The 13,848-nt window shown below is 41.3% G+C and overlaps 1 protein-coding gene across 1 annotated transcript; it reads right to left on the minus strand.

Annotated features, from left to right (window-relative positions):
- Window positions 1-3,991: 3,991 nt before the first annotated feature.
- Window positions 3,992-12,533, minus strand: LOC134405512 (vomeronasal type-2 receptor 26-like). Its single transcript, XM_063136759.1, has 5 exons — window positions 12,243-12,533; window positions 10,295-11,149; window positions 7,264-7,390; window positions 4,677-5,542; window positions 3,992-4,045 (listed from the first exon to the last, which is right to left on the minus strand). The coding sequence occupies exons 1-5, from the start codon at window positions 12,531-12,533 to the stop codon at window positions 3,992-3,994; spliced, it is 2,193 nt and encodes a 730-aa protein (XP_062992829.1).
- Window positions 12,534-13,848: the final 1,315 nt, after the last annotated feature.

Below are 13,848 nucleotides of genomic sequence, written 5' to 3' on the forward strand. Positions count from 1 at the left end.
GCCTCTCTGCTATTTCGCTCCTGTTCGGCTCCGTATTTCAGGAATGCCTAAGCAGATGGGCAATGGGGAGGGGGATGGTGGTTGCACATGAAACCCGTTTCCATTTAATCCCCTCTCCCAGGGTATACTGAAATGGGAAAAATGCTCCTGTTGCTTTATACAGGGACAATACTGATTTGCACGTGGGGTTGGAGGATGCAGACCTCTGAAGATCTAGACTTCTGAACTTGTGAAGAATTGGCAATTAACAATGAGATGGGAGCTGATCAGCATGTGGTGCTCAGAAAACTTTTAGCCTTTTCTATTCAATCTCCATGCACACACAAAGGAGAGAAGTGTAAGCCCCTTCCTCTCAATCCGCTCTCCCAGTGTACACACAGATGAGAAAAAGTGTTAGGCCATGGCTAGACCTACGGGTCTAGCATGACGGAGGAGGGAGGATCTCACAATACATTTATCATGAGATCTCCCCCTCTGTCTACACGTGGCACATGACATTCTAGAAGGAAGAGGATGTCATGCCTGCCATTTTTTCCCTTAAAGAAGAAGGAGCACAGGAGTGCTCTATCACAAAATGTGAGGTGGTTTTTTTTTTAAATCCCCTCTCCCCCCACCCCTGATGGGCACAGAGCTCCAGAGCTCCACCATGCCCAGTTACTTGCAAGGAGCTGGGACAACCTGCAATGCCCACCCACATATTCCACGGTCTGAGGATCATCCCGAGACCACATAAAAAGCAGGCTAAAAGGCTATGCCGATATCCCAGGGAAAGGGAGTGATCATCCCTCCCTGCTCCCGCAATCCCCTGTGCATCTTGTGAATGCACAGGGATGATTCCGGAGCAATCCCTGGGATATCAGCAGGTCTAGCCATGGCCTTAGTGTTGCTTTTACAACAACAATACTGACTTGCATGGGGGGCGGGAATCTCCAAAGATGCAGACTTCTGAACTTGTGGAGAAGTGTTTCATTACACACCAAGAGTGGGTAGGGGCTATGCCAAGGGGGTGGACAACCAATAACATCCTGCCAAAACACCCTTGTAAATGGCATATAGCATTATGCATAAAATGAAATCCAGTTCAGGAAGAAGTGATAAATCAAGGGGGGGAAACTCCCATCTGAAGATCCCCTATGCACTATGAAGGCAGTATATAAAAGGCAGGAGCCTCATGAAGAAGACTATAGCACTATGAAAGCGGTATATGGTATGGGGCAATGGCCCCCAACAGTTGTCAGTGCACCTAAAAAAAAACATGACCAAAAAATTATATTCACAATAGCTGTTCACAACACCGTTAATAAAATATTATTGTTTTTAAAAATCAACACTTCTATTTCAAATACATACTATCCATATATCAACATCTGGAATCAACATCTGGATGACTGAAAGGATATGCATTCAAATGTGGCAAGAGCAGTAAGATCTTCAGACCATTGAACAATAGGTAGTAGGTGTTGAAGTATGAGTCAGGGTTGAAAAATGAGCCTCTGTAAAGATTCTCAAAATCCACATTTCTGATCATTTGTTAATCTCACATCACAGGAATAAAATTTATATGTGCGCGAACATCCAAAATTATCACACAGTTTTCAAGAAGGAAAAGTGTATGAATAATGACTTCCAACCACAAAGAAGCCACCACAGGTTTTGCTCACACCATATGTCTCAATGACACATTGGCCTTAGCTAAACCTAAGGTTTATCCTGGGATCATCCCGGGGTCGTCCCAGCCTGCTCCCAGGATCCCCTGTGTGTCATTTACATGAACAGGGATGACCCCGGGACGATTCCAGGACAAACCTTAGGTCTAGCGAAGGCCCCTGTCTACATTACACCACAAGCATTTAGCAGAGCTATATAGCTTCTTTCTCAACAAGTTGCTGTTGTGCCAAACATACAAATAACATCATTTTTATTGAATCAAACTCAGTTTTAAATTCCCAGAAATTATACATATGGAAGGTAGGACAACTTCCCACTGATTAGACTGTAAAGAACTTTCTAATTCCCTATTCCAATCCTCTTCCAAAACATTTACCGTATGTGTGCTCATCATACCCCAAGTACTTAAGTATTGCCCATTTTTCTAAATAAAGAAATGTTTCAGCCAGCAACAAATTTAAATTCAATTTAATCATTTCAGAAATATAGTTCCAGATTGTACATCTCTCACTAGAATAACATTATGAAGTAAGAGTAAAGTTATTTTGTCATAAAACAACACAACAACAACAGCAGCAGCACCAACAACAGAAACAACTAGTTCTCAGCTCTTTCATTTCCTCCTCCGTATCAGTTGATCTTTGTTGTTCAAGTCAGGCCTGAACACAATGATATAGCATTTGGGGGGGAGGGAATTAAAACTAGTAAGCCTGCTCTGGAGGTTAAGATCGAGAAGAACTCCACAGCCACCATGTATTTTCCTTTAGTGCTCATGTAGGTTGGGACAAAAGATAACCAAACACTGCAAAAGACCAGCATGCTGAAGGTGATAAATTTGGCTTCACTGAAATTGTCAGGTAACTTCCTGGAAAAATAGGCCACAGTGAAACTGGCAATGGCCAGGATGCTTGTATATCCCAAGACACAATAAAACGTGAGAGTTGAGCCCTCATTACTTTCCACTATGATCTTTCCATTCAGTGAGTGCATGTCTGTATCTGGGTATGGTGGAGAAGTACTCAGCCAAAGTGTGCACATTCCTACTTAAATAAAGGAGCAGGAAAAGATAATAGAATTTGTCAGCATTTCCCCCACCCATTTTCTCAAACTGGATCCTGGTTTGGTAGCCATAGATGCCAGAACTACAATGATGGTTTTTGTCAGGACACTGGAAAGAGTCACAGAAAAGGTGATACCAAAAGCAGTTTGCCTAAGAAAGCAGATGACTTTTTCAGGCTTTCCAATAAAAAGAAGGGAGCAGAGGAAGCACAGAAGAAGGGAGATGAGAAGAACATAAGTGAGGTTTTAGTTGTTGGCTTTCACTATGGGGGTGCCATGGTTCTTCATAAACATTCCTATCATCAAAACCGTAATCAAAGTTAAAGCAATAGCAGATGAAACTAAAGTGATCCCCAAAGATCCTTGATATGAGAGATAAGTTATAACTTTGGGAATGCATTGGTTCTGGTTCAAGTTTGGATAGTGATCTTCTGTACAGTCAATGCAGTCAACCATATCTAGAAAATAAAAGATGCTTTTTACAGACAGGGTGTGAGCTTTGGAGCTAGGAGTCACAAAGGCCATTGCTAGACTAGGGTTTAGCCCGGTCTGATACCCGGGCTCACCCCTGTGCATCCAGATGACGCACAGGGGATCCTGGGGTCACCCCAGGCTAAACCCTCCCTTGGCCCGGGATAACCGGCACCGGTTGTGGCCCGGTATTTCTGCAGCCCCAGGCTGAGCCCGGGGCTGTGGAAGGACTAGCCCGTTCTGTGGCTTTTCCCGGCTATGCAGCTTACTCACAAGTAGTAAGCCGGGGGAGAGAAATCGCAGGGGGGAGGGAGATTGGGGCCAGGGGGGGAAATTGCAGGGGGGGGGGAAATGAGGGCCAAGGGGGGAAATTATGGGGGGGAGAGATGGGGGCCAGGGGGGAATTGCAGGGGGGGAGAGATGGGGGCCGGGGGGAAGAGTGGACCTGGCAGGAGAGATGGGGGGAAGAGCGAAGCCAGGGGACATCAGGGGGGAATCACGGCCCAGGGGGATGGGGGGGGATTGGAGATGGCGGGTGGGTGGGGGGTCATCGGACATGGCAGGCAGGCGGGGGTGGCATCGGACATAGCAGGGGGAAATCAGGAGTAAAAAAAAAAAAAGCCAAAGGCAAAGGTAGAACCAGGCAATCTTCAAAAACAGTTATTTACAAAAGTTTATTTACAGTGCCAAGGAGCCGCCTACACATTTCGAACGCAACTGTGCTCTTCCTCAGGGCTGTTATCTAAAAAATAAAGAAGTCCTTTGTATCATAATATTTACAATTAGAGGCGTTTTACAAGTTTCTGTACCTTAAAAAAACTTTAAAAACCTTATGTCTATCCAGACATACAAATTGTAATCAAAAAGATATAATACATCATCATTCAACTAATTTAGAGTATATTGTTGAATGGTAAACTGCATATCAAACTGTTATTAATCTTTTTTGGTTTAGACCTCAAGAGGGTGCTTCTATCTATATTGTCTACTTTTTCTTTTGCTCTTGATATGCAGTTTTCTGAGTAACCTCTCTGTAAACACTGCTGTTGTAAAGTGAAAGATGTAGATGCTACTACTGCTTGGTGTAGATGAGCCCCATATGGTGTAGTGCAAACTCTGGATGTTTACATGTAAGGAAAACCCAAAGCATTCTAGTATGTATGGAATCACATGAAAGGAAGCCACATGGAATATTTTTAGATTTTTCTCAGGATTAGTTCCTCTTCGTTGTTCGAGTCAGTCCTGAACACAATGATATAGCATTGAAATTGTACATTTTGCATTGAAATTGTACATTTAAATATTCAACATTCCTTCTGTTTCATGCAGAGTAGTTGCATTTTGTTGGTGACTATGAAGAGACTATACAGTGCAGTGTAAACTATGGATGTTTACATGTAAGGAAACCCCACAGCATTCCTGTGGGTATGGAATCACTTGAATATATTTAGATTTTTTCTCAGGATTAGTTGCTCTTTGTTGTTCAAGTCAGGCCGGAACACAATGATATAGCATTTAGGGGAAAAGATGCAAAGCAGTAAGCCTGCACTAGAGGTTATGATAGAGAAGATCTCCACAGCCACTATGTATTTACCTTTTGTGCTCAGGTAGGTTGGGACAAAGGAAAGCCAAACACTGCAAAAGACCAACATGCTGAAGGTGATAAATTTGGTTTCATTGAAACCGTCAGGTAACTTCCTAGCAAAATATGCCACAGTGAAGCTGATAGCAGCAAGGAAGCCCATATAGCCCAAGACACAGTAAAACATGGAACCCTCATTACATTCCACTACAATTTTCCCATTCAGCGAGTGCATGTCTGTATCTGGGAATGGAGGAGATGTACTGAGCCAAAGAGCACAAATTCCTGCTTGAATGAAGGAGCAGGAAAAGACAACAGAATTTGCCAGCCTTATCCCCACCCATTTCCTCATCCTGGATCCTGGTTTGGTAGCCATAAATGCCACAATTACAGTTATTGTTTTTGACAGCAAACTGGAAAGAGCCACAGAAAAGATGATTCCAAAAGTGGTTTGCCGGAGAAAGCAGATCACCCTTTCAGGACATCCAATGAAAAGGAGGGAGCAGAGGAAGCAAAGAAGGAGAGAGCTGAGAAGGACATAAGTGAGGCTTCGGTTGTTGGCTTTCACTATGGGAGTGTCATGGTTCTTCATAAATGTTTTTATCACTGCAGCTGTGATCAGAGTAAAAGCAAGAGAAAATGAAGCTAAAATGATACCCAAAGGTTCTTGATACGATAGGTAGCTTATAACTTTGGGAATGCATTGATTCTTGCCCATGTTTGAATAGTGATCTTCTGAACATTCAGTGCAAGCATCCATATCTAAAATAAAATAAAAGAAGTTTTTTAGAGTTAGTGTGTTTGCTGTGAGTCAGGACGTCATTCTTTTTCATCTCTTCTTAGCTCACCAGGGAAGTGTTACTGAACTCCCTTGACCCTTTCATAATTCCTCTTGTCTACTCCAAAGAAACTATTATATCATTATTCCAAAGCAAACACTCACATAGACTCTGCATTCCCCTCTCAATCCCACACTACTCTAAATCTGCCCACCTCCACGTCCTTCTTATATTTAAGAATTGTCAGTTTTAATAGTACTCTTCCTCAGTATTCCACCCAGATGTGACTCACCTCCCCGGCAAATTCAAGGTGGATAATGTCATGATGGCTACATATTGGTTAATCTATTGGAGGATACCAGTTGAGCAAGAGGCTGTTATTGTCCTTGTGTTATTCTGTTCAGTGGCTTTTTCACTGACAATAACCTTCTCTCCCACAATTTATATGAAACTCAATTCATAATAAGAAGGAAGCTTTGAACTTTCTCTAGCCACAAAACTAGGAACGTATCAAGGTGATGACCAGTTAGTTGGAAGTAAAATGTCAGAGCCTCCTTGCCTCCCCCTGCCCAACAGGAAAAGGATGTGAGCATGTGCTGTGTTTTTAAATGAATCTATTATCATTCAGATGCAACCACCACCTGAACATCTTGAAGTATCACCAAAGGCTACATTAATCTATCAGCACAAGAAAGTCATTGGAGTTTGCTCTTCACCGAACGAGGCAGACACTTTTTTGGTTATGGCAGCTGGAAGGCCTTCTCAAAGGAGTACCTGTCTCCAGTATAGGCCTTTTGTTTTATAGCCCACTTTATTTTACCTGATTTTATTTTAATTTTTGTAGGCTTCCTCAAAACCACTGCCATGAAAGCCAATGATTGTGTTTGTTCTTTGTTATAATATATTTGCTTTCCCTTTAGAGATTCGATCATTTGGAAAATGGGAGAGGTGCTTGCCAAAGGGTTCAGAAGTTCACAGATAGTATGATGGATACTGAAATGCCAGTTAATAACTTGCACAGGAGTCCAGTGTCTCACTGTCAGGCATGGCAACCCCCCCCCCCCAAACTCTTTAGTGCAGTAAGTTAGCAGCACAAATAGGGTTCAGGTGGGCTGAGCAAAGGAGGGTTTCCCCTCCCAGTAATAGACTTATTGTACCCGCAAACCTCTGTGTCCTCTTTTAAACAGAGGTGGGGTGGATAGATCTCCTTGTCTATCCACCTGCTCCTTCAGGAAAACTTCATCTGTAATCATGAACTATGCCAAATTTGGTGCCTCTCCTCTATTCTCTTTTGATGCCTTTGTTGCCAAGGAGACAGGTCTGAACCCTCCTTACCCACTGCTCATTTCCCACAGAAAGACTCTCAGGCCATATGGAAAGGAGGACAGGCCCCCTGTAACTTCAAAAGCTGTATTTTAAAACGGAATTTCAGCAAGTGTTATTTGTAGGCATGCAGCACCTGGACAAAGCATAGCGGCTTAGTTTGTTGTATGTGTGGCATATCGTTGGCCTTAATTTGGAAAGGGTTGTGGTTGGTATGTTGGTTGAATGGTACCCAAGGTAATGGGTGTGGAGTTCTTGGAACATTTAATTTAAATGTTGGATATGATTTTAATTTCCCTGATAACCATAATCACTTCAGTCTTGCCGGATATGGTAAAATACTTGATAAACTTGATGAACTGTGAGAATTGTGTCTCCTACCCATTTCACTTGAAATCTCTCCCTCTGGACAGGGAACACAATCATAACAGCAAAATTGCTCCCCTTCTTTCTTTTTCTTTCTATAACCAGGATGGCAGTTGTCATTACATGTAGAAACTGGTAGGACCTATAGACATCAACATAATAGATTTAGACAGTATAAAAATAGTGATTTCATTTGTTGGCATAAAGAAGAACAGTGCTCTAAATGGAGTGGATTTTGATGTGCGCATTTTGCTTTCCTTGTGTGGTTTTTGTTTGGCCCTGTTCTTGAGGAGGCCCTGTTATACAGCTAGGTGTTTTTGGGCTAGCGGTGATGGGGGAAGGAAGGTCTAAGCATTCCATCACCCAATATGGAATATTTAGGTTAGGACCTCCTCTGCTATCCCAGGGTGTGTATGCGTGTTCATTTCTATATGTGAATTTCCATGAAGTGATATGGAATGCCTTGATGGCATTGAAAGCTGTGTGAAAGCGCTCTCCCTCCCTCTGTGTGTGTGTGTGTGTGTGCTGTATTTCTCAGAAAGTTGCAGAATTCAAAATCAAACCCTGATATGTCAGTATCCCACTTAAATTGTTCCTTTAAGAGATCCTAGGGTAAAATACACAGTTTAATCATCTAATTAATATTAAAGTTATACACAGGTGATAAACTCCATTTCAAGTGCTGTGAGGTGAATGAGTTGCAGTTCTTTTTATCACACCTGGTTAAATGTTGAATGTCAAACTATGCGTTCATCCTGAATTGTTAACTCATTTCCTAGAGGACTCCGAGGATACATCCTTCCAACATTGACTCGAAGAAAAGATTGATTTGGGAAGATTACCCAGTTTGTAACATCAAATCCTGCAATTAATTCTTGATTTTCATCAAAATGTATTGTCTCTCCAGCACTATTGTTGAATGAGATACTTCTTAGAAAGAGATGGAGCTATGTTCAGAGAGAGAGAGAGAGAGAGAGAGAGAGAGAGAGAGAGAGAGAGAGAGAGAGAGAGAGAGAGAGAGAGATGGGAGAAAAGGATTGATAGTTTGAAGCATCTGAACCCCTCTGGGTTCATATTATTCCGAGTATGGCTTGATCCACCTTTACCTAGGAAGTTTGTGTGAACATTTTCACCAGAGACTTTTTTTCCAAAGTTCAAGGGATAAGATGAAAGAGGGGGAGAAAAAGAGAATGCCTCTTTGGAGAGGGATCAAAAGATGATATATCAAGAGCCTCCTTTTTTTCTTTCTTTAATCAAAAATGCTTTCAGTGCTATAAGCCATAGTAGGCCTTCAATCAGCAGTCTGTCAGCATTCAATTTTCACAGACATAATGTATATACATTTTCCTAATGTATAGGGTGACCATATGGAAAGAATATGGAAAGGGCTCCTGTAACTTAAAGAGTTGTATCGAAAAGGGAATTTCAGCAGGTGTCATTTGTAGGCATGCAGCACCTGGTGAAATTTCTTCTTCATCACAACAGTTAAAGCTGCAGGAGCCCTGCCCTCTTTTGTATCTGGTCACTTCAGTACAGCTCCAGCTGCTTTAACTGTTGTGATGAAGAGGGAATTTCACCAGGTGCTGCCTTCCTACAAATGACATCTGCTGAAATTCCCTTTTCAATACAACTTTTAAAGATACAGGAGTCCTGTCCGCCTTTTCATACAGTCACCCTAATATATGGCAGTCCAGGGAGTTACAGAACTCTTCCCCTACAAAATATTAGGGACTATTTTTGTGGCCTGCAAATATTTCTGCAATCGTGTGTGAGAGAGGGGGATATTATTGGCTCAGCAGGATCATTTGAGCCCTGAGAGGTTAGTAACAGAAGACATCCAGAATGAAGCTCTCCCACTGATAGCTGGGAACCATGAGTGGATAACTTCTTAGTGAAAGAGGCGTGAATTCAATGGGATCGCTTATGATGAATCATGTAACACAGCCTCAACAAATGAGGTACAGAGATAAAAAGAAGAACTCTGCCTGGTACATTTGTACAAATGAAGGCTTTTCAAAACCAAAACAAGAACATTCCTTCATGAAATGCATTTGCAGATGGATGGAATCGAGGTGGGGGTTACCAAGATCCCAAGATCCTTTTGACATACGGTGCACCCACATGCTGCATCGTCAGATGCATAATGGAGCTGCAACTTTTATAGCTCATCTCCTCCATGGTTGTAGCCCTCTTTCCTTCCAGAGTGAGATTAGCTAGTCACGGTCTGGGCCCCAAGCATGCATTTTTTTTCTTCACTAGCAAATTGACCTCATTTGTAAACCATTTTGCCTACTTTCCACTGAGTTCAAGGGTTGGGGCTTTGATAAGTTTAGTGTTGTATTTAGGCAAGTTAATTGGCCACATTTGCCAAAGATGTGCAGGATCCAGCAGGTAGGCATAGGAATAGAGTGTCCTGAGGACCTTTATTGGCTATTCCTGAGACTTGCTACTCAGTGCTGTTCAACCTAGAGTTGGGGAATGGATGGCTTTTTGGGGCTAACCTGTCTTATCTGCCTCGAGTTGTGTAGCAGTTGGAGGGGGTGACTCAGAATGTTTGGCCTCCACACCTGCTAGGCGCAGCCCAAAAGAAGGGAGGTGTATCACTTACCAAACCCTGTGTTAATGTCAAGTTTGGTCTACTCCAATTGCTTGCAGGCTGTGGGCCTGCTGGGCTGAGAACAAACTAGCCATCTGCACCATCACTTTCCCCTCTTGTAGGTTTTTGATTATATGTTTAATAAATGTGGCCCATGTTTTTCCCCACACTTTTGTCTTACCTCTTTTCTCCCCATTCCTTTGGGAAATGTAGGTGTGAAAACATACACAGAATGAGAAGGCTTAGGATGCTTTTAGGATGCTTTTAGGATGTTTTTAAAGGAAGTTTTAACAATGTATTCTTGTTTTTAATCAATATTTTATGTATTTTATACTTACTGTTGCTCCCCACCTTGATCAAAATGGAGAGGTGGGTAAGAAATAAATAATAATAATGGCTTTCATATTCTAGCATACACAAAACAGAAAACTCTGCTTTGATTGAAATTACCTCCCATGAGCGCAGATTCCAGGGTGCCAGCTTCTCTCTAACCACCCGTAATCTGTGTTTGGATCTGGCTTCATACATGGCATGCAGAGCATGTGCCACAGCATGGGCAGCATTGTAGACAGCATAGCTGTGGCCCGTCATGCTCATTTCAAAGAAAATTCCTGGAAGACTCTCCAGATTCTCATCCCCAGTACAGGCTTCCTTGGTCTCCTCATGCTCAGTGATATTTTCCAAATAACAATTGAAAACCTTCTCCCAGAAATCCTGCATATACTGATTTTCTTTTGCCCATGATGAAGGTCTTACATTTTGAAGAAAGTTCTTGAATCCCAGTGGTTCATTGGAGTGAACTGACAACGACATGGCACCATGAAAAGATTGTATGTACCAGCCCCTTTGCTGGGTGTTTCCTTTGAAACCCCAGTGTATTGTCACAATCCACACCTTACCTATAGGCGAATGTAAGAACGCCATGTGAAGATACCTGTACAAAGCTTCCATTGCTAGAGAACCTGCATAGACAAGAAAGACATTGGCTTTGCTTTCTAAGACATCTGAAATTTTATTCACTTCTGTATTAGATAATTGTAATACTCCATCAACGTATTTCCATTTGGGAATTTTTACTATAAAAGCAATACAGATGTGATGACGAAAAAGCAGTGGTGCAAATATTTGCAAAAATATTTCTCCACTGATGGAATTCAGAGTAAATAGCCCAATCCATGTCCATTTGAAATGCTTAAGTAGCTGGACAATCCCCTTATACTCTCGACTTTCATCTGGGACCATCTTGTACAGGGATGGGAACAGAGTTTTCTCAGTCATTCTTGAATCAAGGGGGCCAGTAATGAACTAAAAGAAAATACAAAGATATGTTATGAATAAAGCAAAAAACAAAAAAGTGCATATCATGTGTGTACAATACCTCACATGCATTGCTTTTGCCCAGAATGTGTTTGTTTCAATGAAGGTTTCTTTTAGAAGACAAACACTGATTTCAGGGAAGAGATACATAGTAGGATATGCCTAGATTAATTCTTCACAAAAAGAATCAAAGGGTTGAATTCAAACTAAGCTGGCTTTGATTAGTTCCAGCTAAAATAATTGCCCCCTGTCCCATCAGAATGAAGACACAAGAGAGTTACTCTGGTCAAGAGTTACAGCTTTATTAACTACTAGCACTTATCTTCAACAAACATAACCAAACCTACATCAGTGATACTCGACACAACAAAACTCAAACCCATCAAAGTTCTCAAAATTCCTCACACTATGTTCTGACTCAGGTCACTGTCTGATTGAGAGGTTTCCTTTCCTTTCCTTTTCACATCAAAATTTATGCATATATCCATGGACATTTTTACAAAAGTAGGCATAAATTGTGCACATTTTTGTCCCATTGATTAAAGCTTGTTTGTGTGCATTTTTCTGAAGTACAGATTTTTTATATGCATTTATAAAATGTATGTATTTTTTGAATGTTTTGTTGCTGTTCTTCTAGGAGTCACATCACAAGCTTCTAAAGGTATGAATTTCGAACACAGATTGGCTCTGTGTTTTATTCCTAGCAGTGTAAATGGGTTAAATTATATTCAATAAATGAAATTTATTGTTCATACATTCCTAATTAGGTGCAGACATCCTATAACTTGTGTTGAGTATTTGGAGATCATCTCATTGAGCAGTACCCAACAGTATTGCTCTGCTTACACTATTGAGATATTGGTAGTGTAAGAAACTTCTAACAGCTTACCAATCAGAGAATACTCCCCAAAGTCTACTCACATCTACAAGAACAGGCTTATCCCATTTTGTCATTTTGGAGCATGCACATACATACACATACACACCACCACCACCATCCAAACACAAACTATTCTCTAAAGAAGAACTTAATTTTGTATGACAGTTGTAACATTTCATTGCTAGCCTCCAAATTATCTACCTGTGGAATTTTGTAGGTGTTCATAATTGTAGCTATGTTCTTGGAAACCCCAGAGTTCATTCCACCAATTATAGCTATCAAATTGTTCTGAATATCACACTTGTAGTTTGGAACAAATCTATGCTGAGAAGAAAGCAGATCCAGTGACATCTTGAAAGTCATCTCAGTATTGTGGTAGCTGTCATAGATGTGAAAGCCTAGAGTGATATTAGGTAAGGTTCTATGATTTTGGTTGATCTCCTTTACGGCAAATACCAAGGCCAAGATATCCTGGTAATTCTTTGGCACCATGCTGCAACAGAATGTACATTTTGCATAATAAAATGGCAAAAAGCACAGAAGCACCATTGAGAAATCCTCTTTCTTGCAGTCTTCTTTATATCTAATCAAATATTGTCAGATCTTCTTAATTATATTTTACACTGCATGAAATAACTCAGTAAAGAGGTCCTTGAACATACTTCTGCTTAAAAGTCAGAATATCCTAGAAGATCTTTGGTACCATACTGCAATAGAAGATTGTTTAAAAGAAGTACAATAAAAAAGAAAAAGAAAAAGACCATAGACAAATATTCTTCCTCACATTTTTTGTTCTGTAGTATTAAAGATTAACTGCTTCTCTTAATTATGTAAAGCAGCAATATCATAGAATCATAGAATCATAGAATAGCAGAGTTGGAAGGGGCCTACAAGGCCATCGAGTCCAACCCCCTGCTCAATGCAGGAATCCACCCTAAAGCATCCCTGACAGATGGTTGTCCAGCTGCCTCTTGAATGCCTCTAGTGTGGGAGAGCCCACAACCTCCCTAGGTAGCTGATTCCACCGTCGCACTGCTCTAACAGTCAGGAAGTTTTTCCTGATGTCCTGCCGGAATCTGGCTTCCTTTAACTTGAGCCCATTATTCCGTGTCCTGCACTCTGGGAGGATCGAGAAGAGATCCTGGCCCTCCTCTGTGTGACAACCTTTTAAGTATTCTACACTGCATGCAATAATTCCAGTTCTACTCTCTTTCTAATGATTTCTGCAATACATTCATACCGAACAATGTGGAAATTGTTGGTGTAAGGGGGTTTGAATGAAATCCTTCACATATTTTTTTTTTCAAAGGAGTGCTGTTGCATGTTCTTCACTATCCTGAGTGATGATAGGGCATTGGAACCCAGATAATAATAATAATAATAATAATAATAATAATAATAATATATTTATTTATTTCTTACCCGCCTCTCCCTTTGGATCGAGGCGGGGAACAACATTAGAACAGGAATCAATACATCTTAAAAATTCATGATTTAACATTGATCTGGATAGGCCTGCCGGAAAAGGCTAGTCTTTAAAGCTACCTTAAAATCACACAGAGAGTTAATTTTACGAATCTCCTCTGGCACGCCATTCCACAATCTGGGGGCGACAGAAGAAAAGGTCCTCTGGGAAATTGATGTCAGCCTAGTTTTAGCTGACTGAAGTAAGTTCACCCCAGAGGACCTGAGTGTGTGGGGCAGACTATATGGGAGAAAGCGATCCCGCAGGTAACCTGGACCCAAACCATTTAGGGCTTTAAAGGTAATGACCAACACTTTGTACTTTGCCTGGAAACTTGGCAGC

Source organism: Elgaria multicarinata, chromosome 11 (genome assembly GCF_023053635.1).
Source record: "Elgaria multicarinata webbii isolate HBS135686 ecotype San Diego chromosome 11, rElgMul1.1.pri, whole genome shotgun sequence".
Taxonomy (NCBI): domain Eukaryota; kingdom Metazoa; phylum Chordata; class Lepidosauria; order Squamata; family Anguidae; genus Elgaria; species Elgaria multicarinata.